This window comes from Neodiprion fabricii, chromosome 1, assembly GCF_021155785.1.
Source record: "Neodiprion fabricii isolate iyNeoFabr1 chromosome 1, iyNeoFabr1.1, whole genome shotgun sequence".
NCBI lineage: Eukaryota > Metazoa > Arthropoda > Insecta > Hymenoptera > Diprionidae > Neodiprion > Neodiprion fabricii.
The window spans coordinates 6,927,207-6,953,953 of record NC_060239.1 but is presented as its reverse complement, the minus strand read 5'-3'; the positions used below and the strand labels follow the sequence as shown (position 1 = coordinate 6,953,953).

Sequence of the window (26,747 nt, the reverse complement as noted above, 5' to 3'; positions counted from 1 at the left end):
GTGTTCCGAAAGTTTCTCGTATCACCACGAATTTGATCTGATTTTTTATCGGGAGTAGTTACTAAATTATTAATTACATTCAGCAAGTATATATCAACCAGATATTATTTTTCTTTGAAATTGCGTTACGAATAGTTCCACCACTTCGAACATCTTTTCGCCCAATCCCATATTTGAAGACAGTGTTTCAACTTCGATTATTAGAATATCGACAATCGAAGGATACGTGAGAAAAATTTGAGAAAATAAACCGATGGCAATTTTCGATGGGTTTGAATATCTTTGTAGAGATTCGCTTCTTTTTCATCTCAGTTTCTCTGTTTCGCAGAATTTCCCGAAAAGTTGGCACGTGCCTTTGACATCTGATGAATTTCTCGTGTCACGTTGTCGCAGATATATTCGCGTCTCTAGATGTATTATAAATACAGTCGAGTTGTAACATGAATTATAAATGGTGCGTGCTTAACTCGTCATACATACTCTATAGATATATAATGATTCTGCAAGGATTTTCTGCCGAGTCGGTAGGGAAGTTTCGTTTTGCTGTTTGCATAGGCGGCGCAGCGTGTATTTATACGTGCGTGGCATGTGTGCGAACGTGCATTTATACACCTAGAATTAGCACGCTGTTACGGAATTAGGATTCTCACGTGCAGAACACGTGCCACCCTCCAGCGACGCTTACAAAGGATCGTGTCTCTCAGATTTCTCATTTTATTTTCGTCGCCGTTAGTTTTATTCTCGCATCTTTTCGCGTACATATTCGAATTTTACGGTATAATTTCGCTCGAATTACATTGAATTCTTTAAAACTAGTTTTATTACCTACGCAAGGAGATTGGACACAGATTCCTGTACCGACACTTAGCCTAGACACAAACCTTTTTATAGAACGTACGAGAAAGAAATTATTGGATGATCGATAACGTCGGACAACTGAATGATTCGGTGATCGATAATGTCAATCGTTCAAACGTTCTAGAAAAGGGTTTGCGTCCTTGCTAAGTGTCGGTAACTGTGTCGACGCTGGAACTTGTATCCGAAACGCTCCTTGTACACCTATTCGCTCATCCGCATATCAAATTATACGTAATTGGCCATATTCTGTTGATTTCATTCAGACTGATTTAATTAAAAAAGAAACCAACAAATCTTACAGAAATGGTACCGATTTTTATAATTCATTGATGATTGTACGATATAAATGACAAATGATTGATGTTTTTCTTTCCATTTTTGTCTCACAAACAGGGAAACAAAACGGCTCGGTTTCAGCCTTGGAAAATAATTCGTTAGCTTATTCCCAAGAATCACGTCACGCCTCTTCGCTTGCACTTCATACAGCCTCGACGCCTCGCGCCGTTTCACAGGAAGACATCTCAAGGTAAGATTGATATATTGTTATTTTATAAAAGCAACCCTTCTACAGCCGACCCTGCCTCTCATTCTCTCTTCTGCGTTTAGTTTTTATCTCTCCTTTACTAGCATTAAACTTCATACATCCATTCGTGTGAGGTTTGAAATTTCTAAGAACTACAGTCACACCAAAATTGAACCCATATATATATATATATATATATATATATATATATATATATATATATATATATATATATATGAGCACTTTACGAAGAAAAGATTTAAGTATCCCCAAAAAATTTAAATCACACGTCGGACGGTATCACTTCCAGTAACCCAACTGGTTTGTAAGGTGATAAAAAGTTCAAAAAAATTTTTTTTTTTTTTAAATATTGTTTTTACGACTCGTATAGGGATCGAAAATAAGAATAATAAACAGCAAATTCCACTCGTTATAAATAACGCCAAAAGCAAAAAAAAAAAAAAATTGTATACAGGTACGCTTGGGAGCAAACACCTCCGTCAGGATCTGTAGTTTTAAATAATTTATGAATCTCAATCATCCCACGTACGGTGTATGCAAAATATATATAATGCAGCTTACTCGCGCGCAAGATTCGACAGCTGCATTATTCTACGTATAACACATATAATGCAGATTGCGTAATCAGATCGATCGTATATATATATTGTATAGACTTTCTGGCAATGCTCCCAATATTCTAATTTAAATTAATGGGCAATTATCTTGTACACAGTCAGCCGGCAAACTTCCCGCTTTTGCAGCGTTTCGTATATTATACACCACGAACCAAACATATACATGTATACTATTAATTACATCAGACTGCAAACTCTCGAAAAAAATTTTCAAACACGTCGCACATAATGCCGGGCTGTCGAGTTTAACAAAGCTTAAAAGAATAGCGAACGCAACAAAAAGTTGCGTTGAATGTCTACGATTCACATGAGGACGACAGATCATTCCTCGTTTAGATACGTACAATTAATTCGTCATTACCCGATGAAAGACTATTAGTTTTTATATAATTCCCTTGAAAAACTCTCGCTTGATTTTATACCCAGTGCACAAAACGTTCCTACGTTCCATGTCGTCATCCAGATCCCGCAGGTTCGCGCGGAATTAATTATACAGTCGGAGCAGTTTGCCCGCTCCGTTCGACGATCAGAGCTTCGCGAAAGGGACGAAGGACCGATGAGGTCGGGGGCAAGGGTGGGGGAGAGGGAGGATGGATACGCGTGCAGTGAGCTAATTGCCATTAATTGCTATTAAGGGTTTATCGAATTGCGGGTTCTGCACTCCGTTACACGTAACATACAGCAGCGGTGTTGCATCCGCGTCGAATAGGCTTGTCACATGAAATTCAAACGTACGATACTGCGGTAGAGGTTTATTACCGCTGTGCGTCGATCGATCATCGCCCAATTTTTTTTATTATTATTATTATTATTATTATTATTATTTTCCTGTATAATTTTTTCCTGTTAATTTGTAAAATGTAGTTAGGCTCACTCTGCAAACTAGTTGCCGAGATATTCTTAATACACGGAGGTAACGTGTGTTTTCTCCTTCTTGGGATCGTTAATTTGCTCACTTAGATTCGATTCGAAGAGCTTTTACTTTCTCGGTTATGGAGATTTTTTCCTGGATTTTCGCTCTTTTCCAATTCTCGTTTTCCTTCGCGTCGTTCGCTCAGTGAAATCGGTATTTTCGTTTCACGGAAAACTGTCGTTGATTTTAAATTGATCACACGACGAGGAGACCGAAAGACAGCACTTGAACCGAGTTTACACTCCATGGAGCTAATCACGATCCCTTGCGTCGTTCGTTACACTCTGCATCGCTTATACCTGTATATACATACATACAAAGGTATACAGCTACGTTAAACAAACGGAAATGTGTGCTTTCGATGTTTACGTTTACTCTTACTTTACCTTTCGTGTTTTCTCATTATCCTCTACGCCGTGTTGTTTGCATCATTTTTTATTGATTTTTTTATTTTATTTTGTTATTTAAGATACCTTTATGTACATAACACGCGCGTATATATTATAGGTAGGTATATGGTCGCTATTCACACTAAATATCATTAGTTATACGGTTATATATATATTTTTTTTTAATCTTTGATGCAACGAAATTATTGAATATAAATTAAATTGATCTAAGAAGATTTTTTCTTTTCTTCTTTTTAAATATGTGTTTCTTCGACTACCGTGTAAACGATAACGAGGAAGACGATGAGGGTGACATTTTTCAAGGGAATGGTGGATGATTTACGAGGATCAGAAATGATACTCTTTCATTCGCATGTAATACTCTTGGTACATATACGTTTCTGTATATGTATATATTTATGTATACATATGTATGTTTGCGGGAAGAGTAATTACGCTTTACGCGTTTAGAAATTGTGGTGGATGTTAGCGCCAATGTTGGCCGCTACTTATCCGGGGTAATAATAAATCTTTTTCCCGGCCTCTGGTGCGCAAATTCTCGCGAAAACCTCTTCGAGTAACTACTGAAAATTAAATTTCAGTATGCAAAAGTTTGTTACCCAAGAAACCTGGCTAATTGCAGTATTTTCTACATTAATAAAAAGTCTGTGTATGCATAATGTGTTTAGACTGACACGTATGTATGCGTATATATTACACGTGTATCAAGTTGTGTACATATCAAGGAAAGCAAAGGATAAATGTACATCGATTATCCGTACTTTGATAGTTCGGAAAATTTTACCACCATTTTTGAATTTCGACAGTTGAGAAAATTTAAGAGAAAAATCTAGGTGCTAGGAATTTTCGATTTCAATTTCTATACGACCTTCCGCTGTTCTTTTTTCTTCGAACCGTTCTCCGATCGGTAAAAATTTCTTTCACATTTTTACTCTCTGTGATGAAAATTTCTAGCCCTCGTAACAATGGCGAGGAAATTTACCGTGTAATTTCTTCCCTCGGCTGTCTCTCTTTCTCTCTTTATCTCTTCATCTCTCAGTTCTCCGGTAGATTGTCGCAATTTTGTCACTGATTGGACTGCAGAGCCATACCGCTCCGAGCTTTTTGTTCCCGTGGCTATTCAACCCTCCGCGACAGCTTCCGAGTTTTCGTCTGAAAAGGTCGAAACTATACCTATACACACGTATGTCACGGGTATACCAATTTTCTATTTTTTTTTTCTCTCACCAAGAACTCGTTTACCCGCCTGCATCTTTCTACCCTCAAATCATTATCCCCCTCCAGTTTCCCCTCCCTCCTCCCTTTTTTTTTTTTCACCGTCTACTCAGGTCTTTCAAATTTGCTGCACGAATCTGTGCAATTTTAAAGTCTGCCAAAATTTCATACTCAAAATATTCTTAAACACGGACTCGATCTTATCTACGGAAAAATTGTACGTCAGTTTTACGTATGAGGTCGCGGATGAGATCGAGGGAGACGGTTCTGCGTTCCGTGTATCAAATTTGCAGTAGATGAGACGGAAAATTCATCGGACGCTAATCCCCAGCAGCCCTTCGTATTCGTACGTTTCATTGTGCTTCCTCGCGGACAAATTTAATTTCTGTTCGGCGGTCTGCGGTTGGCCGCGCGCATGTGGTGTTTGTGCGTGCGCGTGTGTGTGTAGCTGTAACGTAACAGTGAAACCCTGAAAACCTCTCGGGAATCGCGTGATCGATGACGAAACGATACATATATGCGGCTATTTTCTTGCCATTTAGCAGAAAAATTAATTTTACCACCGTCTCGCGTAGTTGTAACGAGAAATTAAATCTCTTTCCGAGGAATGATTTCGACCATTGCATTGTCCAGGGATTATTTATTCGTTTATTAATCGTACAAGGAAAAAATATGAACAATATATGCATTGTACGTATTTGCCGATTCAATTGCGATTTGCTTTATGGTTGGCATTATTTTTTAATTTCTTTATGGCAACAAATTTTACTACAACATTTCACACTTTGATAATGCTTTATATTACTATCATCATCGTACCATTCGCCGTATCCGCAGTGTGCAGATAATTTGTCTGCAAACGTGTATCTAGGTATTCGACTCTATAAATTTATATTCGCAACTACCCCGAGTAAACCGTCCAAGACATTCACTACGACCGTAAGAAGCGAGCCGGTCGAAGAGCCGGTCGAAGAGTCGGTCGAAGAGTCGGTCGAACTACAGCCGCACATGGATTGAACTTGGCTAGTCGCGTTTGAGACTGCGCTGTTTGTCTGCGAATTGAACTCGTTGCTCGAAAGCAGACCGTCGAGCAGTTCTATCACCGCATTGACGATCTGAACGACGGCGGTCAGGACCGTGTTCAAGAGTTCGACGACGTCGATTAGGACCGAGGACAGTAACGGCGTCAACTCCGCAACCAGGTTATTCAAAAGCGGTCCGACCTGAAAAACAGTACGTTGGAAAAGTACGAAATTATCCCCTTATCGCCCTTTAATTACGGTAGTAATTCGCGAACTGTGTTGTTTCATACCAGTGCATTTAGGTTCAAGTTTACATCGACCGCCAGCAACGAATTCAGGCCCTTAACACCGAGAAGACCACTTTCACAGTTTTTCATTGTACCGCTGACGGCATTTTTCATCGACGAGGTAGTGTTCGAGGTACATGGAACCGCCGTCACGTCGGCACTGACATCCCGTGCCATGGCCACGATGGCCATCAGTGCTGCTATTTTTATCATCATTTTTTCTCTTTTTCTTTCTTCTTTCACCCAGGAAGCTGTCGATAGGGACGAAATTTTTTAGATTTATTTTCAAGAATCAAAATCGCAGGGTTACCGCGGAACGTGTCTAAGTGGCACTCTTTAAAATCATGTGCGGGACAATATGCGAGTCTCTTTACGTGAGAGGGATGTTCTTTACTTGACGGAGATTGCCGAGATTTTGATCCTCGTTTTATCGAACAGATACATCGTGACTATGATTAAGATGATTGTGACGATGATTGTATCTTACCTTAAATACTTTACACTATTCGCCGCTGGTTGCAAATTGAACCTCGTCCTGCTCACGATTGAAGAATGTTATTCACTCCAGGGTTATATATAGGCGGCAACGATTTTCCGATGTTTCCAACTACGAAGACGTTTGCTTGTACGATTGCGTAAGTTTGTGTTTTTGAAAAATTCATAATATTTTTTCAATACTCCCCTCGGTCGAATAACTGAATGCCCAGCTGAGGCTATTTATACTTGTCACTCAAAAATCGACCGTTGCAATTTTATATACGTTTTTTCTTTTTTTTTATTCGTCCTTCTATTACTTTCGCAACGTATCAATGCGGGAATCGTTACAGAGAACATTGAAATATCTCGAGAATTGTAAGGGGTATATACGCCATTCTTCCATAGGAAAATTCGATTCATATAATTGAAGAAAAATATCGTCGTACAAAATATTTTTGTTTTTGCACCCCGGTCCCTTCTCGGGATAATGTCGCTGGCTCAGCTCCCGCCTTTCCGAACCACGATAAAGTCTCTCCGCTGCTGCTATATCACTTTTATGCACGTATCGAGTCGGGTTTCATTTCGCTGAAAGGTGAAATGACATTTTTCTTTTACCGGAACAAGGAAGTGATCATTTATCGGACGAAGGTGGGTGCGATTCGATTTTAATCACGTTCCTCCATATTTAGATAACTCGATACGTTACATTCGAATGCTCGCCGTTGCATTTACATTGTGTATAATATTCAAATATTCATAGGAATTACTATCTTTAAACGGCTTTTCACATCACGATCGACTCGCTATAATTTTTCGAACGTAAGTCTCGCAGTGATCGCTAGGCGTTCGAATTACGAGCTCTCGAGACGTCTCAACACCCTCGGGAAGAGACGAGGTTCAATGGATCTCCGCGTGTTGCGTCTCTCAGCAGGTGATGAATCGCTACGCGGCTTCCGGTTCATCCGATTCCGCTCTCTCTCTCTCTCCCCCTCTCTCTTCTGTGTCTGGTTTAGTTTCCTGCAGCTCTGAATTAATCAAGCGGACCTTCGACGTTGTCGAGGAGTCAGAAAACTCCACCCTCGGTGCTCCCTCGGATTCAACACAAATTGGATTTAGACCCGCGTTAATATTGCACGGCGTTTGAGTTCCGAGACCACCGGAAGTCTTATATTTACAATTAGTGGTTGATCGATTCATTGTGACTTATCTTTTCTCATTTCGTACTTCCTCTTTTAAGGAATCGAGTTTTTTTCATTTCTGTATCCTGACGCGAAATTGATTCTACGTATCGGGCCGTTTGATTAATATGCAATGATATTAATGGTTTGGCAAGACTAATTAGAACCACAGCGCGCTGTTTTCGAGTGACGAGTGTAGCGCCGGCTGGTCATTGAGTTAACTGATCAAGTCGTTGAAGACTTTATATACCGTGGATTGGGCAACGGTATTTAATCTTGAGGCACGATGAGGTTCTTTTCGCAGCCGATGATCAGCGATGTGAAGCGTTTGACGGTGAGAAGCATTTATCATCATCATCATCATCATCATCATAGTCGGTGTGGCTATTTGATGAAACGAGAATGGGGAATTGAAGAATTTCCTAGCAATGAAAAATATTTCTCTCACGTGACGAGAATGATTTTTATTACAAAAAACTTTGAAAGGTGCTCCGCTGATAAAGTAACCCCGCGATTTTCACCCTTGGGAAATAATGCCATCCCTGTTAACAGCTTCGTCACGAGAAATGATGTACAATACCCAACGATTCCATTATTTGTCAGTCCTATCTGATTATCCGTCAGTCAGTTTGGCACATCGCCGTGAATGTCGTTAGAAACTACGATGCAACGAGAATTTCATACTCGCTGATTGTGAGATGTTTATGAAATATCCACCGAGACCGACAATCGACACTTGCGGAATAATTTGGCGATCATGCGATTTGTGACGCGCGCTTTCTTCTTAAAGACTATACAAATAGATCATTTCATTTAAAGAAAAGTTCACCAGAGTTTCTGACGAGTAAGGTGTTTTTCATTTTGAAATGTAATATTGCCGCTTTTCTTGTTGGTTAAATAAATTCGACGGTTCCGTATTTTGATTTTCCTACACTCTGACCTTTCTAAATTTCGACTTTTGTATACTTGAATTTTGTAAATTTCGAAAATTCTACAGAACAGATTGTCGCGTCTTTGTAAATTCGATATCCCGATTCTTCTATTTTCTCATATTTCTACGTCTTTACCCTCACAAAAAAGTCTCCTTCGGCTTCTCTAGCGCTTAACTCTGCGTCATTCGCATTCATTGCCTCAAAAGACTTCGTCGCTGCACCTCGCCTCATTTCGAACAAACGTTCGTTCAACCTCCGATCCGGTTTTAATTCCATTAGGCACCGTGCGTCCGAGATTCGTCGCGAGCTAGAATTATTTGGAAAACTTGCGAGCGACGCGACGATCGTATTTTCGTCAACCACGCGAAGACGTCTTCGTAATTTTAATTTTTTCCTCGAGTCACGCGTGCGCGAAAACTATTTGCAAGAATAATAGTTTTGTGCAGGCGAACGAGACGACGGCGCAACGTAACGTCACCTTGAAACGAAGATATTTCACAGCTCGGTCGAACGTCTGATACAGTTTTCTGGCTAACATCTGTTTTTTTTGGCCGTGTAATATAGTTTAATATTATCGTGTGCGCATGAATAGGTACGCGATTATTACAACACCCGCTATCAGTAAAAACAAAGTATTTGCTATGAATAACTATATGTATTATTATTACCGACATATATGTTGGTACTGCCGTGCTTATACCATCGCTGCACTCCGAGAGCTGCTTCTTGTTAAAATATTATTCATGTACACCGGTTGTTTTATTTTCTTCGTTTGATATTCTTCCATCTTCAGATACATTTTTAATATTCAACATCTTATGCAACTCCATCCTTTTCGTCTACCACTATCGATGTCCTTGGGGAGGATTGGCGTCACAATGATCGCCGAGTTACCCCGGAGGATCTGATCACCGTCGTATCATACGACACGGATCGCCTCCTTTCTTCCGAATTACTTTGCCTTCGAACGCTCGGCTACGCCCACCTTGATTTACCCCGGGGTGTAACGCGCGCACGTCGAAGCCGTCGAAGCTTTGATTTCACTCCACCCCCGACATGCTTTGCTCGACAATTTCGTGTTCGTTGCTGATTATAAACAGCCGGCGTTCGTCAAACAACTTACTGCGATTACTAACAATTGCAGCTTATTAATATCCAGGTATTTCCGGAAATTAAACCACCGGAGCTTTTTCATTTTTGTTTGAGGAGGTATTATTTTCGATCTCCAATTTCGAGAATATCATCGAATAGAATGTAACGGTATTACGATATTTCAATTTCAAATTCCGAAAAGCTAGCCAACACCGCAACACACGATTTTATTTCATTGACAATTGGTACATCGGGACGTTATTGAGGTCTATGATTACAAATCTGAAGTCTAAATTTTTGTATACAAATGGCAAGCTCATACGTGAAACACAAATCGATTTTTAACCAAAATTAGTATTCTCGGGCTTTCGAAATCGCTGATTACAAATCCAAAGTCCAAATTGTTACAAACGAATTTTGAGATTTAACGCGGCAAAGTTCTGTGCCAAAAACCTTTCAGACTTGAATAAAAATTGGTTTTCGGAAATTTCGTGAGGCTAGCTTACGAATTGATACAAGTTTCCCGAAACGCGATCTTTACTGAAATAAAACATACTCTGATATCAACTGTATTATTCAATATTATCCTACTTCTACGAATTTGCTGCATTACTTTATTATGCAATAATCATGGTCATGAATCAATCTTGACCATTAAATTCATACTATAAAACAAAAAAATATCAAATCAGATATTGTACCCAGGGTTTACAAAAATCATTTCGAATCTATATCAAAATTCTTATCGTCATCGTCATCGTTACCATCATCGGTATCCGATGTACAACCACGTTTCATTTCTGCCGTATCTGCGTATGATAAGGTTCTTCATTTTTTTTCTTTTTTTATCCACGGAACCGAAGTTACCGTGAGCCGGTTCAAAACGTGATCCATGGTTTTCCGTCCGAAAGACTTCGGTGAAAAGTCCTCGCGACATCTCTCGACATCTTTTTTAGAGTACTCTTTGAGCACTCTCGGACAATTGGCCGATTACAATTTGTAACAAAACAGATGCTATTATTTTCTGAACCGTGCATTAACAGCATTTGTAACGCGGTCGGCATATTATACCAGGGTTATTACTCGATGAATTTTCTCAAGTTTTTGGCGTCTCCGGGATGCAGGCGGTAGGTGACGGGAACGACACATGAACACCGATCCACAATTCTTCGTATTTGTTGAACAAGGTCGATTTGCGCTGTTTGCCACATATTCGTCATTTTGTGAAATAATTTCAATAATTTTTACTTCACGTCTTGTGTTATTTTTATCGGATGTTTTTTCTTCTTTTTTTTTCCGGACCGATTTTCTTCAATCAGTTTCGCTGGAAAGCTCAATCTGTTTTTTCAATTTATGCTTAACGATATTGTTCTATTCTTTTCAGGTGTATAATAATTTCTCACCGGGCAGATTTTTGCTGTCAGTTGTGCCGTTTTCATACCGACATAATTGACGTGCATGTTACATGCTTCAAACGTGGGCTTCTCATATGACACAGTTAGAAACGGCTGTCACGCGCGTACTTCCGTCCCGGCTTAGTTCGCGCAAAAACCGGTACGATAAAAATAGCCCCATACTCCAAAAATAAGCTAAAAGCAGCTTATTTTCTCACGATTCGTTAGATAGTAACATCGGCTATGAACCAACGGCTGCTCTCAGTTGTTGAAACAGCGGGGCACGGTAAGCAGCTAAAAATTTATCGAGACATTCGGCCGGAAGCGACCGTCGAGTTTTCTTCGAGGTTCCTTCGTCATCCATCGCGAGGCTTATTCGCGTTACGGAGTGAAGGAAGCAAGCCGCCAAATTCGCGAAGGATACCGGAACCACTGATCTCGGTATTCGCGTGTCAGGGAATCGCGATGATAACTATGAATCCTTATTGCTTGTTTCAATTCTTTTCACACTCTGCCTTTGTGAAAATGCAGCATAAATATTTCATCACGCGTGAAGTTACTAGGAATTCTGCAACAAAGTGTCTGGGATACGAAAATTTACATGGGATACGAAAGTTACAGGGAAGAGGGTACCAACAAATATTAAACTTGCTTGCCGGTTGAGTGGTTGAAATATTTTATTACGCGAACAGCGAATTTTCGCTTCTCATTCGATGACTCTTATTTCTTTATATATATATATATATATGTATGTATTACTTGGATAGTATCTACAAAGCCTTGACGACGGCGTTGAGGTTGACGTCGGCATCGACATTGACTAAACCTAAGAGGTTTGCTTTTATAGTAATGCATAGTTGAACGATAATGTCGACTACCAAGTTGACGATAATCACTAGCAAACCCAAAAGATCAATATACACATCGTTTGACATTTGATTTTCCATGCTCGTCATATTACTTATGGCGGATGAATTGTAAGAGTCGACAGCTGAAGAGTAATCATCGCACGATAAACCGGTACCTCCATTGTTACCTCCGACTGACATATCGATGTACATATTTAGGAGATTTACGAAAATGGAGATGTACAGATTTAAAATACTAGAAGACGTGCTCGACGTTGAACTTGAACCAGAGATATTTACCACCAAGTTTAACACGTCAAGCAGATACACTTGAATCTAAAAGACGAAGCATATGGTACATGATGAATTCCGCGCAGTAAAAAATTGTCTAATTCAATCGAGGATGACCAAATCCCCCTTTTAATAGTAATTTTATATCGTTATTTCTTACTTGTGCCAACGTGTTGTTCATATCGCTGTTTCCTAAACCCAGGTCTACGAGAACTGTGATGACATTGTTCATCGTCCCGTCAATAGCTCCCTGCAATCCGGCCTGAGTGCTATTATCGCAGTATGATGGCTCAATAGCAGCCTTAACATCCTGTGCTATCGCTAGGACGGCGGTCAGGACGACTATTTTCATAAACATTTTTGCGGAGGAACCTGTTGACAGAAGTAAAATATGTATTTCAACGTTTGCTTAAGCCGGATATTTGCAATTTTTTTTAGGGTCAAAATTCAAGGTTCACCGTCACATGTGATGTGGAGCATTTAAAAATTCCGTCTGTGAGAAAATTCACGAGTCTCTTTACGCGAGGAAAATATTTTTTATTCCGTGGACATGTTTCGATTTTTGGTTCTCGTCATTACTACAAATGGCTTTGCGAGCACAGGGTTTTCACGATTTTCGGAAACCGGGAAAATTCAGGGAATTAAAATACAATTCGAATTTTGCAATGAAAATAACTTTGTCTTATTCTTAGAGCATGTGCGACACCGTCATATTTTCGTTGTTTTCAATCAGCTTTATGAAAATCGATTTTTCTTCAACAGAAAAGAGAAAAGACACGATTTAATTAATTCACTTTTCTCTAATTTACGTAAGCAAAAGCAAAAATCACACCGTCTGTTTTTTTTTTTTCTACTGTGCATAAGACACATATATAGAACTATAAACTCGTATCTTACGTTTCACTGTCAGCTATTCAAGTTTATCGTATGAGAGTAAAAATGACGTATCGAGTTATACCGTCTAATTTTCGCGTAAGATAATTCCAACTTATTAGTAGAAATAAGATCTATCTGGAAAACAGAAATTCAAAGACTGGAAGACCTGGGGCAGTCTGGGAATTTTGTGACTGCGAAAACGGTGACAACCCTTTACGGTTATTACGATGACGATGATGATGATAATAATTGTTTCTTACCGTAAAATATCTCGCGCTGCCGATCACTGGTGGCGAACAATACCTTATCCTACTCGAGCTTTTATACTGTCACCCATTCCGCTGTATATATACATTCGGCATCGATTCTCCGATGTTTTCAATAATCAGACACCAACAACACCTTTGGTTTGTCTTACACTTGATATGTTTTTTCTCACCTCGGCAACTAGCTCTATGACCAAGTGATGTATTTCTCGCTCGGACATTGTGAGCTGCATTTTTATTTGTGCGTGTCTGTCATTTTGAATCCAGTTTTTCTAAACTTCATTACGAATTTTCAACTCTCGCAAAGATAAATAAATATTTCCGCATTCGGCTTGCAGAGGAAATATGTCGACGTCAATCATGACCGATTCTTGTCTCAGCTGTTGCAGGAACGCCACTCTTACAAGCCTCAAGTTTCAAGCGTTTATTTTAACGAAAAACATACACACCTTACGGCGCGCCAACTTTTTGGAACAATCACTGTTGACGTTAAAGTCACAAACGTACCAATTCATATCAATTTTGGAGAAAACTCGCACACAATGAAAAGTTGTGCCAAACAACAAACCCCGTTAATATCTTCGTTGAATCAAATGTTCGGCGAAGTTGGAGGAATATTTTGGGGAATTGGTCATGTATTCTGACACCCACGTGACATTTAGTCAAATTCTTTAACGCCTTCCGTCGTCCGTGTCATATTATATATTCGGCAGTGCCTGTCAGTTACGGCTGAGGTGGTTTCACCTATTCTCACTCACCCACCGTTGCGTTGTTGACTTACATTTCGAAAGTGTCATAAAAGAAAGTAACGACGATCCGCTCGGTCGTAATACGGAGACGCGGAGTGCCCGCTTACCTAGTAGATCGCCAATTGAACAAGCAAACATATCCGCGATAATAAATAAATGAAAAATACTTGACATTGATTCGTTCAATGATATCTAAATGTTGTCGAAAAGCTGGTGTAAAAGTTTATTTATAATTTTATATTATTTTTGGATCATTCTGACACATTATAGAAACAAAACCCTTAGTCATACGCGATATTTTACCGCACACCTCCGATTAGTATTGCCGTAGACAGCCCCTCCCTAAGAGGGGAAATATTTTCAATTCAACCGAATGGGGGTAGAAAGGCGGCAAGACGATCAACCCGATAGATTCTTATTGGTCAGCTTTTCATTCCGTGTGAAGTTTGTCCGGCGTAGACAAATACTTTGACATAGGTGTATACGTTCGTGAAAACAAATGAACGACGAAACAAGTAATATTGGTTATTTCAACGGTATCTAACAGTAAATGTTGTCACGTAAACTTGTCCGGGAATTCATTTTTTTTTTTTTTAATATCATTTTTTGATCGCTAATTGGCAGTGAGAAAGAGAGAGGAAAAGAGAGAGAAGAGAGGTAGAAGCTTCGTTTAAAAAAAAAAACAAATAGGTACAACGCCGTTATCGAAACGTCTACTTTCACGAACTCAAGAAAGTTTTCATCGAGCACCGCCGTTTTCTTCGCTTCAAAGCGTGAACGCGTGTATAAAGAAAGAAGCGTTAAAGTAGGAGAAAAAGAAGATGAGGCGGTACCGAGGGTTTCGCCTAGGAGCGTCCGAATAGGCCAAAGCTGAAAATATCCGTCGCATTCGATTACCGTTCATTAAACTGTTAGATCGAGTCGAGATCACGACCATGTGGACTCAGTTCTTTGTCAGAGTTATTGGCTCGTCCAGGAATTAGCAATCCCGGAAATCGAGACGCGATTCGCTCAGTCGGCTCGGCGCTCGAACTTATCACGAACTTATCACCTGATCCTCAGGTATATCCTGTATCGACGCTTCACGCTATTGGACCAGGTGCTTTAAGAAATTAACTTACACACTACATGACGAGGTCTCGAGACCTCTTAACACCCGCGGGAAGAGACGAGGTTCAAGGGATCTCCGCGTGTTGCGTCTCTCAGCAGGTGATGAATCGCTACGCGGCTTCCGGTTCATCCGATTCCGTTCTCTCTCTCTCTCTCTCCCCCTCTCTTCCCCTCCGTCGTCTATCTCTGCTCTGGATCCCTGTAACTCTGAATTAATCAAGTGGGTCTTCGTCGTTGTCGAGAAGTCAGAAAACTCCACCCTCAGTGCCCCCTCGGATTTAACTCAAATTGGATTTACACCCCGTTGATATTGCACGGTGTTGATTGCCGGGACGCTGGAAGTTTAATGTATATTTGGTGGTCAATCACCGAAGAGTGAATTGTGTCTCCGTCACTCCTGTTTCAAGAATAGCACATTATGTAAGAAGGGAATAATCGAGTTTTATTCCTGTGTTACACGTAGAACCTTATTTGCAACTCAACTCCAGCCACATTGTCAACTTGAAAAGAATGAAAGCGAAAATCCAAACAACGTAGGTCGACGGGATTCAAGGTGTTGGAGTGGATGTAGTTCAGAGCGCAAAAGAAAGAGAGAAAAGCGGAAAAATTAAGCAAGTCTTGCAACAGTCGCCAATGATTTGTAACATTTAACCTCGGTAACCAGCAAAATTTTCGTGGAAATATTAGAGCCGTGGATGGCAATGCGTCGTGAATTATACGTTCAACCTGTTCTCCAACCTTGACGTCGTATTTTGTTGGACAATTAGTCGACGGTTACTCTTTTCACACTTTTATGTACGACGAAGTGGATTAAGTTTGCGTTGTAATACCTGGATCCGATTCGACAGAAATTTTCTGTCCGCCTTCTACATATTTTTTGTCATCGGATTCTTTGATTCGATTGTAGAGTGACATTCCGTCTGTCCAGGACGATATCTGTCTCGAATTGCATGAATCGAATTATCTCGCTGTATAATGGAACATAGACCCTGTGTAATTCTTGAGAGATTTTTTATATCGTCTACAACGATTCTCGCGGTAATACGTTGGAAAAAGTAACGTAAGGTTGAATAAACGATCACGAAACTGCAGCGCTCCGTGTTTGAGCGGAAAATGTAGCGTCAGCTGGTCATTGAGTCATCTTCCCGGTGCGCGTAAAACAACAATATCGGAAATTTTGCGCCAACAGCGACTCGCCGAATCGCAAGAGCAGATGTCACGTGATCAAAAACATCGGCGAATCCTTACCGACTATATATATATATACCCTGGGGGATCGATCGCAGTCTTCAAATCTTGAGTCACGATGAGGTTCTCTTCGCAGCCGATGAGCAGCGGTGTGAAGCGTTTGACGGTGAGAAGCATTTATCATCATCATCATCATCATCACAGTCGGTGTAGCTATTTGATGAAATGAGAATCAAAAATTAAAGAATATCCCTGCAAACAAAAAATATTTCTCTCGCGTAGCGACAATGAATTTTCTTACAAAAAACTTTGAAAGGTGCCACGCTGATATGGTAACCTCACAATTTTCACCCTTACGAAGCACGAGAGAACCTCTTCAAGGAAATGCCGGAAAACAAAGCCACCCCTGTTGACAGCTTCGTACCGAAAAATGATGTACAATATACGACGATCGCATTCGTACATACAACGCGTAGATTTTAGCCCTGCAACGAATAACCGGAAATACCGGCTTTGCTTGATATCGCAGACACCCCAGCCAAGGATGCAAATGACATTACGGAGTTTTCGCCAGCGTTAACAAACGAGGCGCAACTGTAAGCTCTGTGCTTCGTAAACTAGAAAAGCTTGACGCACGATAACGACGTGCATCCACGTTGAGAATTCACGAAATCGTATCTGCAACGTGTAAGCTCGGCGAGTTGGCGGCTGTGCTCCGCGTCGACGGACTTTTCGGGTTTCAAAATTTCATCGAATCCAGTTCCGAAACTAGGACGAGGTCGGGAGACGGGCGGAAAGCTTCTCGACCGCTTTTCGCGTTGGTTAAATAAGTTTGACGGTTCTGTATTTTTGCACTCCTTCACAGTGGCTTTTCTACGTTTCTACTGTTGCATACTTGGATTTTATTCATTTCGGAATTCCACAGAACAGATTCTCGCGTCCTTGTTCTATTCGATATTCCAACTGTTCTATTTTCTCATAATTCTACGTCTTTACCCTCACGAAAAAGTCTCCTTCGGCTTCTCTAGCGCTTAACCCTGCGTCATTCGCATTCATTGCCTCAAACGACTTCGTCGCTGCACCTCACCTCATTTCGAACAAACGTTCGTTCAACCTCCGATCCGGTTTTAATTCCATTAGGCACCGTGCGTCCGAGATTCGTCGCGAGCTAGAATTATTTGGAAAACTTACAAGCGACGCGACGATCGTATTTTCGTCAACCACGCGAAGACGTCTTCGTAATTTTAATTTTTTACTCGAGTCACGCGTGCGCGAAAACTATTTGCAAGAATAATAGTTTTGTGCAGGCGAACGAGACGACGGCGCAACGTAACGTCACCTTGAAACGAAGATGTTTCACAGCTCGGTTGCAGCTCGACTGCACAACGCAGACACCGCGGCCTTACGCAACCTTGCATCTTCTCCATTATCCGTATCACGTGTGTACCGTATTATCATCACTAGCGAAGTTACGTGATCGAAGCTGTAAAATTGAACGTGAAGTAAATATTAAAAAAGAATATTACCATACAAATAGTATATCGTCTAACAAGGAGGCAAACTCGGTCTTTTCGGGCCGGGTATGAGTTTGCAACATGAGTCGTAGCTGAGCCGAAGACGAACATTGCAAATACGCTGGGCGAAAAGATCGCTGCGTCCTTGATGCACACGATTCTTCATATAACGAGATTATGTTACGCGTTACGCGCTTCTTCACGAAATACGAAATTGAGGCTAGGCTCGCGTAATGTCAGATTTATTCGCTGTGTTTATTGGCGACAGCGCATGAACGCAGTACGAAAAGTAGTCTTTTCAGTACTCCGCGCATGCGCATTCGCATACCCACTCGATCGTCGTGGAAACGGGTACCTTGTGCATGGAAAAAACGCATGGAAAAACGCGTAAAACATGCTCGTGTTAGATAAATAAAATTACGTCGTGTATAATGCCGTTGCACGTTGCACACACAACGTTACTTACAGCCTTCTGGCTAACATCTGTGCTTTTGTCTCTTGATGCACTGTAATATTATTGTGTGCGCCTGAATGGGTAAGCGATTATTATGACATCTGCAACTAGGTAATATCAAGGATTCGTTATGAATTAATACACGTTGTTATTTCTTGTGCAATTATCGATAGTAAATTATTCATCGACATTGAACATGAATTATCGTTGCACTCCGAAAGATGCCTTTTGTTAATACAATAATACATGTACCAATTGTGTCACCTAATTCCTTGAATATATCGCTCTCTTTTTGCATTTCAATATATCACAATTATATTCGAATCGCACTTAAATCACGTAATTGGTCAAATTCATCAATGCTCCTGATTTTTCTCCGCAATTTTGGACAAGATTTCTATATCCCACAACAGGTTTGAAAGTAAGAAAAATAAAAAAAATAATAATCGAACAAGGAAAATCGAACGTGTAATAATTTCTACAATTTCCTTGCACGAAATACACATCCATCGAGTAATTGAGTCTAGCTGATAATTATGTACAGTTTCGAGAAGGCGGCGGTTAATGACCTCACCGATAGATAAGAAATCACGTCTGGATTTCTGGTAAAACTCCCGTTTACTAGTCGCCGTTTGTATACCTAGACGAAATAAAAGTGAAAAGAAAAGAAATGAAATAACCTCACATTTGTGGCATGCATAACGCGCGCTGATGACGTATACGATGAGTAATGCAATAATGATACATGCAGATATTGTCAAGCTTCTATGAATCAATCCTCTCCCCTCTCGTCGCGACAGGCTGTACAATAATAATTACAATACACGCGTATCGCACACATCGCACGATGTTCGTACAGCCACACGCACACGCGGTTGAAACCCGCGTGCCTTTGACGGGCGTGATTAACCGCAAGCATACGTGAAGGCAGGTCGCGAAGCGAGCCGAGTAACTTGCCTGTACTTATTTATACGACGAACCTGTCGCGAGTCCGGCGCGTTGAAAGCCGACGACGCCGCGACGCGTCGAGGGTCGACTTCCGGTCTCCTCGTTTCATTAAATTAAACGCGTTCGATCGAGTATCGGATGCGGGACTCAGGTGCCCGTGCCTTCCGTTATCCTCGGAGCCACGGGACTTTGCAACGTGAAGAAAATCAATTCACCACTCCCTCTTGTCGTGCTTGATACAGTGTCTCTTGTACATTGCACGGACTCGGAAGTTTTTCTTACAAACAACCGAACGAAGCGATCGATGATAATGAACGAACGAACGAATGAATGAACGAGGTGGCGAGTCCAGAGACGAGAATCTGTGAATTTGTAAGCCGAACACGTGGCGCGGTGACTCGGCGAGGCTATAAAATTGCGAGATGAAAAGTTGGCGCGAAACGCGATGATCAATCATCTCGACGCGTTTTACGTACGTTACGTGCGTCGATGCGTGTATAAGTGCGTGAACGGAGGTAATCGCAACACGTAGACTCGCACGTACGCATCGCGTGTAATTATACGGCATCGTGTCGAGATGAAGGAAGATGGGATTTCCGTTTAGAGCGTGCTAAACACGCGCATATTCGAGCGTGTCTGCGTAGGCGTGATGCGGCTAAATTCCCTGCCATTTCCTTCTCCGTGCGCGTAACACGCGGACTCTTCGTCACTCCGGGAGTATTTGCTCACTTTTCATCGGACTCGCGGCTCGATCGCCGCGTTCGTTTCTGCTCGAACGTTGCCGCGTTTGCTGAATCCCATTTTTTTTTCCTTTCTCACGCGTCGTTCAAATAGCAAAAATCGTGCGGTTTATTTTTCAGTTTTTGTCTATTTATCGGAGGCTTCGTTTACAAGCGTGCAGCGTGTTTTTTCCTCGTCTTTACACGGTTAGACGTTAACAAAGAAATCTCGCTTCGGTTCGAACTCGTTTCATATCTTATCGTTCGACTCCTTGAGTGTGTGCTTTCTCGAAATAATGTTTTATCGTTCGAAATTATTTGTTTCTGTGGTTTGGTGCAGTTTCGTGTACGAACTTTTCGTCCATGTGTCGATCGTTTGATCAAAAAAGTGACCTGTTAACCACCACTACTACCACCACGGTATATGACGACTGGATTGTGAATTAGGATGCGATAACATCCGTCCATACAATCAGGTTTGAACTTTTGTCATTACATTCCATTTCATTCCAAGTTTCCTATTCTTCACTCTCTCTCTTTCTCTTTGAATAAACACACACACACACACGTACACACTGTACTGTTTATCGAAGTATCAAAATTGTTTGCTATTGTGCGAAAAATTTTGGCAAGCAAGGAATAAAAATGTGCAGTGACTACAAGTATACATAAAATGCAGCTGCGGTATCAAGATAGTCTGTAGTTTATATAATACCGAGCACATTCGTAATGACGACCTTGCAAATCATGCATCGCCATTTATTTACACATCTAGATCCCGTGTTTATACACGTATAACACCTGTATCAAATACCTATGCCGAAGTCTTATCTTTCGCTTAATTATACGATCAATTTATTGCCCCGCGTGGTGCCGAACAATTACTATCACCATCACTGCAACGATCTGTATTATAATATACCAGGGGCTCCGCTCCTGCATAAAAAAATAGTACTTTCGCATACCCGGAGTGTATGTAAAGTGTACTTTTACGTACTCTGATTCTCTCTTTTTTTCACTGCGTTACGTCAAAAATAAAGATACCGCATTTGATCGCGGAAGTCTGTTTTACGCGCACTGAACCACCGTTCGTCATTCGTATTACGAATACTTCCGACAAAGTTACATTAAATCTAGATAACGGGTACAGGGGTCTCTTTGACAAAAAATTCAGATCTCATACGACCAAGACGATCCTTTTCGTCTACCATTATCGACGTCCCTGCGTAGGATTGGCGTTACACGGGTCGCCGAGTAACTTAAGAGGATCTCTTCGCTGTCCTATGTAATACCGAGGCCTACTTTGCTCCGGTTTACTTTGTCTCAACACGTAGGTTCAAGGCCCGCCTTGATTTACCCCGGAGTGTAACGCGCGCACGTCGAAGCCGTCGAAGCTTTGATTTCACTCCACCCCCGACATGCTTTGCTTGAAAATTTCGTTTTCGTTTCTGATTATAAACAGCCGGTATTCGTCAAACAACTCGTTACGATGACTGTAATAATTGCGACTCTTTAGGTATTTCCGGAAATTAAACCTTTGAAATCTTGAATTTTTTAGTCTGCTTTATTCGGCTGCATTGGAATGAATTTAATCTGATATTGTCTCATAAGTTCGTTAAATCAATCGATTAGATTCTTATTTTATTTGAAGAGATATTATTAGCGGGTATGGACTTGGGAAAGATTATGTAATAGAATAGAATTAAATTAGGATCTTTTGATTGCAATTCCCGCTAAACCGTCGATACAGGCATCTTTTGTATTTAAGATATTATTTTACTCTGATAAAGTAGCGAGTAAGGTGCAATTAAATTCAAAAAAATCAAAGCATACGAGTAATACGATATTGTCAAAATTAATAAAGTAAATGAATAATGGTTTTTTTCTTCATAAATTAGATCTTTTTATTTCTGTCACATTATTATTATTACTAGTATTTTTTTCAACTCGTGTTCTTTTTTTCTCACTAATTTGTTTTTGTTTTTTCTTGTCCATCATTATTCCGACGGTGATTGCAAAGTTATCATCGCACATTGAAAAAACTAAATCCATTTGTGCAAACACCGCGGCTTAATATGAATTTATACCCGGTCGAAAGCAGCCGCCAACTTTCCCTGTAAGGTTCGTGTCTGATCAGTGCTAGAATTTTTCACGTAATAAAGTGAAAGAAACAAGCAACCAATTTGAGAACGTGAACCGAAACGACCTATTGCAGTGCAGTGTTCAAGTGTCAGATATAACCGATGATAACTTAATTTTTCTTCTTACTATCTTTTTCCTTCGATCTATTTGTGAAAGTGCAACATACATTTTTCATCAAGTCTGTTGGGATAGCAAAAAGTTGGGATACCTGAATTGAAATCTGCATGTGAAATGTAAGTCGATTTTAGGTCAGTCGTGTAGAAAAAAAAGCTTCAAAATATTAACCTTAATCGATCATTATGGACGAATCTTACCCCAAACATTTTTCAAACTCTTCGTAGAGTCGTAGAGAAACGACGGCCTTTTTTCGACATTTTTGGCACTTTCTTTAACTTTACTGATGCTTTACAATACTTGAACAATTAACTTTCGCTGGGAAAACTGAGATAACTTTTTCTGCTACCCTTAAACAATGTCTAGATATTTTTTTTTTTAAATTTTTCGAAACTCATCTTCGAAGCAAAAAATTACTTTTCGGGTGAATTTCACCGAGCGTGACCGTTATACGATTTTACTGATTGCGAGGTGTGATCGACTTGGATCAAACGTGCTTGTCGAGTGATTTTATTGGAATGTTTTTGTTTGGTTTGTTTTTAAATAACGAATTTCCGTATCTCCGAGCGTATCTCATTCACTAATCTCATGTATTCTTACACCATTTGTTTTGATTTAAATGTTCCACAAACAGCATCTAAATCACATACTCAGATAGGGCAGGTAACTCAGAAGCGAGTTTGGCATACTGAGGCAGAACGCGATCAAGAAACTCGCCTGGGGGTGTGGGAGTACTCTCAAAGCATGGTTCATGTTCTCGATCACCTCTTCCTTGCAATCAAGGGCCTCCTCGGCACCCTTGGAGTACGCCATCTTCCCGGTAAAGATTTTCACAATTGTATCAAGAATGCTCGTCACTAGTCCTAGTAGCTCTTCCAACAATTCAGCCAAGTTTACGTTCAATGACTGTGCGAACGAAGCAAGCAAATCCGCGTCTTTATGCATCCTCGGATTCTCAATGCGCAATAATATTTCCTCCAAACAAATGGTGTAATTGTACATGAGCGGTCCAACCTGAAACAAGGAATGCATACAGAGTGTCTGGCGAATTTAGCCCGTTGAAAAAATTAGGTTGAAGTCAGTAACGTTACTTTAACGATGCACGTTCGGGAAAACCGTTACTTTCGCAGCCTCAGGATTGTCTGAAATTCAGCTAGTGAATCGTAACGAGGAAAACGTGTTCGTAGTTTGAAAAGCCAATTTCGTCACGTTAACGTTACTAACTTCAACATGCTTCTAAAAATCGTCTGATCTGATTGAGGGTGACGGAATTACCTTCCGTATCAGTGTAAATGGTTATCCTTACTTCTTACCTCTGCCTGGACGATTGTTTCCAGTTTTAGCTTCAAAAAAGTTTTGTTCCTTCCGTTGAGACTCGTTACCTTATTGACAGCGTACTCCATCACCTCTGCGATAGCATCGTTCATTGCTCTGGTAGTGTTTCCATTGTTCCTAACCACGTCGGATTTCACATTCTGTGCCATGATTACGAGGGCCACGAAGGCCACTAGTGTCATGGACATTTTTGCCGAACAACCTGCGCACAGGGGTGACAATTTTTTTTCATTCTCTTAGGCGGGATCTTCGGTAATTTTTTAGAATAAAAATTTGAGGTTTATCGACGGTCTGGCGTCTTCTTTAATTCTCTTTAAGATATTATTAAATATTTATTATTGCAGGAAAGTTTTTCGATTTTTGATTCTCGTTGTTAAAAATGGTTACGATGACTATGATGACGATGATGATGATGAAAACGATTGTAACTTACCCTAAAATTTATCACACCGTTTGCCACTGGGTGTGAATAGAATCGCAACGTGTTCACGATTGAAGAGTGTTACTCGTTTCAACGTATATATGTTCTACGTCGATTCTCCGACGTTTATTATCATACTTTTGGTAATGTTTTTGCTTCACCATTTCATGCAGCTGACTTAATGATCAATTTATGTATTTCTTACTCGTCTATAGCGTTCCGCAATTATTTTTGTATGTGCTTTTCTTGTTTAAATATCATTTTTATAAAATATATTCCAAGTTTTTCAGCTCTCGCAAGGATAAATCAATATTTCGCTATTCAATTTACAGAAGCCATATGTCCACGCCTAACGTGATAAAATCTTTACTCAGCTGTTGCACGAATGCAACTCGTATAGGCCTGAAGTTTCGAACGTTTATTTAAACGAAAATATAACCATCGTGAAATTTAAATTAAAAATTTCTCAATTAATGCTAATTTTAGAGAAACTTCTAGTACGCAGTGAAAAAGTTTTATATTTCCGCTCACTAAAATGGTTCGATGAACTTCGGAGTCATTTTGACTCCGTGGTATTTATTTTGCAGGATTGATCATATATTTTTAATCATGTGTCACATTTTGGCGTACTTTCTTCATTCTCTTCATCGTACTTGTAATTTATTTCCGCAAGTGGCTATTTCATTTATTAGATGTAGATTCGCGTTTGTTTTAATATTATATTCACCCTTCGTTAAGTCGTCAGATTATTTGTTGGAAGTGCCGTAAAAGAATAAAATTGACGATGCACTCGGTCATAATGTGAAAACACGGAGTGCCTGCCTCATACCTACTGAATCCTCAATTGGACTGGTGATCGTATACGTGAAAATAAAAAAATAAATAGAAATGGATAATATTGATTCGTACAGTGGCATTTAAATATTATCAAACGACTGGTGTAGAAATTTCATCGTTTGATATTATTTTTGGATCGATCGTCGACGGTGAGAAAGTGAAAGAAGCGGGAAGTAATATGAAAGAGAAGGAGAATTAGAATTTATTTACTTTGAAAAAAGTCTCCTAAGGCAGTATGAAGAGTTAACACAGTAAACAGAAACGTAATAGAATGAAAATAACGTAACGATGAAATAAAATAAAATAAAATAAATAATGAAAGAAAGAAAGAAAAGCTTCATTTTCTAAAACAGACGCAAAACATCTGTCATCACAGTTTTTATCGAGCACTTTCGTTGTCCTCACTCCAGCGACACGTTTCAGCGTTATTGGCCAGTCCAGGGATCGACAGCATCGAATATTTAGACGCGGTTCGCTTAATTGGTTTGTTCGTTGAGCTTGTTACCCGGGTCAAAGGTTGATCCTTTAATCCTGTATCGACGCTTAACATTGGTCTCTATATTTCGAGAAAGTGACCCACAAGTCATTTGTTATTTTGGTAAATCCGATGCGAACCTAGCACCCGACTTTCGAAAAAACAAATTTTATTTTTCACAATCAATTGTAGTTCGTATGTCATAATTTCGTTTGTACCTCAGAAGCCACCAAAAATAGCTTTTTTCAAAAACTGACCCGTAGCCGGATTTCGAGAATACCTAATTTCAAATCGTTTATACTCGTTTCTCCCGCTTTGATTTTCGCTCCTAATCCAGTCCAAAGAAAGTGTTAAAAAATTTTAAAATGCACTTTTTTTTAAAAAAAAACCACTGAAAATGCTAGGTTAACGTTATACTCATCATAATATACGTACAATCCCCCAATGAACTTTACGCATACGCCGAATCGCATGCTTCACTACATGCTTACGTGATCGCGAGTTGCCTTTTGTAGGCGTTGCGTTGGGTTGGCACAGAAGTATTTCACAAACTCCGTTTATTATACGATGCCTGGAGATAAGACAGTGATTTTAATGATTTGAATTTAGTTACGAATATGGCTTGAGACGTTGCCTTAAAAATCGTGGAAGTGGATGAAAAATAAGGGGTAGTTTGAAAAAATTTATTTTGAGACAAAGGGCGGATCAAAAACGACTTTGAAATAAAGTTCAGTACAAAATATAGTGAGTTAATAAGCATATTTTTGAAATAATTTTAAATTTCCCGCTTAAACGGGGAAATTAAGGGAGTGAAATAAAAATGTGAAAAAAAAATAGGGGATTTTATTTTTTCACCAGTTGGAACCGATTTGACAGGCTCGATCATGAATTCTTTTACTTATTTATTTTCACCCCGATATACACACGTAGAAAAATCAAAGCCACAGCTTTATTTCCGATGGATCAGGAATTCAATTCCGTGCGGCGGATGCCGATGGTGGGCAAACAAAAAGCCCCGGAGCAACGTGGATAAAATCCCAACGGGCTATACTCGTAACTCAAATGCAAATATCGAATGCGCTCGTCGAAGAGGAAACTCTTCTCCTGCAGCCTCTAAGGCGGCTTTACACAGATCAGAAAGGGAAGGGTTGCACCGAAGACTTCGTCTTCTTATCAGCACTCGCCTGCATTCTTATCAAGATTCGCATCACATTGAGATTGTAAATTTTCCGAGCATCTCAAGAACGATAAAAATGAACTCGTATCACAAACGCTGTTACCGTGAGGCAGGAATAATGGACGATTTTCCATCGGGGTGACTGCAAAACCGTTGCTCTTTCACCTATGATTGGTTTCTACTTCAGTTTGCAATTATTTTATAAAAGCTTGTGCCATTTCACGCAGCTGCAGCATTTCGATACGGGTTTGGTAATTTCTCGCATCGTTTAATGTGAAGGTAGAATAAAAGGAAGGATTTAAAAAATTTCAAATATTGTTCTCGTTTCATGCGATTCGATAGCT

The 26,747-nt window shown here is 40.0% G+C and overlaps 4 protein-coding genes across 17 annotated transcripts in view; 1 reads left to right on the top strand and 3 right to left on the bottom strand.

The window, feature by feature from the left end:
* The window catches only part of LOC124177144 (disks large 1 tumor suppressor protein), a 301,091-nt gene that overhangs the window by 241,825 nt on the left and 32,519 nt on the right, over nt 1-26,747 (top strand). For all 14 annotated transcript variants that reach the window (XM_046559275.1, XM_046559205.1, XM_046559224.1 and 11 more), the window contains one exon: nt 1,252-1,384. In XM_046559275.1, the coding sequence (XP_046415231.1) occupies nt 1,252-1,384 (133 nt within the window). The remainder of the gene's footprint in view (nt 1-1,251; nt 1,385-26,747) is intronic.
* On the bottom strand, nt 5,178-6,421 carry LOC124177289. Its single transcript, XM_046559487.1, has 3 exons — nt 6,354-6,421; nt 5,870-6,117; nt 5,178-5,780 (listed from the first exon to the last, which is right to left on the bottom strand). The coding sequence occupies exons 2-3, from the start codon at nt 6,080-6,082 to the stop codon at nt 5,439-5,441; spliced, it is 555 nt and encodes a 184-aa protein (XP_046415443.1). The 5' UTR covers nt 6,083-6,117; nt 6,354-6,421; the 3' UTR covers nt 5,178-5,438.
* Nucleotides 11,502-13,312, bottom strand: LOC124177284. Its single transcript, XM_046559475.1, has 3 exons — nt 13,215-13,312; nt 12,239-12,450; nt 11,502-12,123 (listed from the first exon to the last, which is right to left on the bottom strand). Exons 2-3 carry the CDS (start codon nt 12,434-12,436, stop codon nt 11,710-11,712), a joined length of 612 nt encoding a protein of 203 aa, XP_046415431.1. The 5' UTR covers nt 12,437-12,450; nt 13,215-13,312; the 3' UTR covers nt 11,502-11,709.
* On the bottom strand, nt 21,688-23,978 carry LOC124177275. The gene is made up of 4 exons (XM_046559463.1): nt 23,927-23,978; nt 23,472-23,695; nt 22,809-23,172; nt 21,688-22,016 (listed from the first exon to the last, which is right to left on the bottom strand). The coding sequence occupies exons 2-4, from the start codon at nt 23,679-23,681 to the stop codon at nt 21,973-21,975; spliced, it is 618 nt and encodes a 205-aa protein (XP_046415419.1). The 5' UTR covers nt 23,682-23,695; nt 23,927-23,978; the 3' UTR covers nt 21,688-21,972.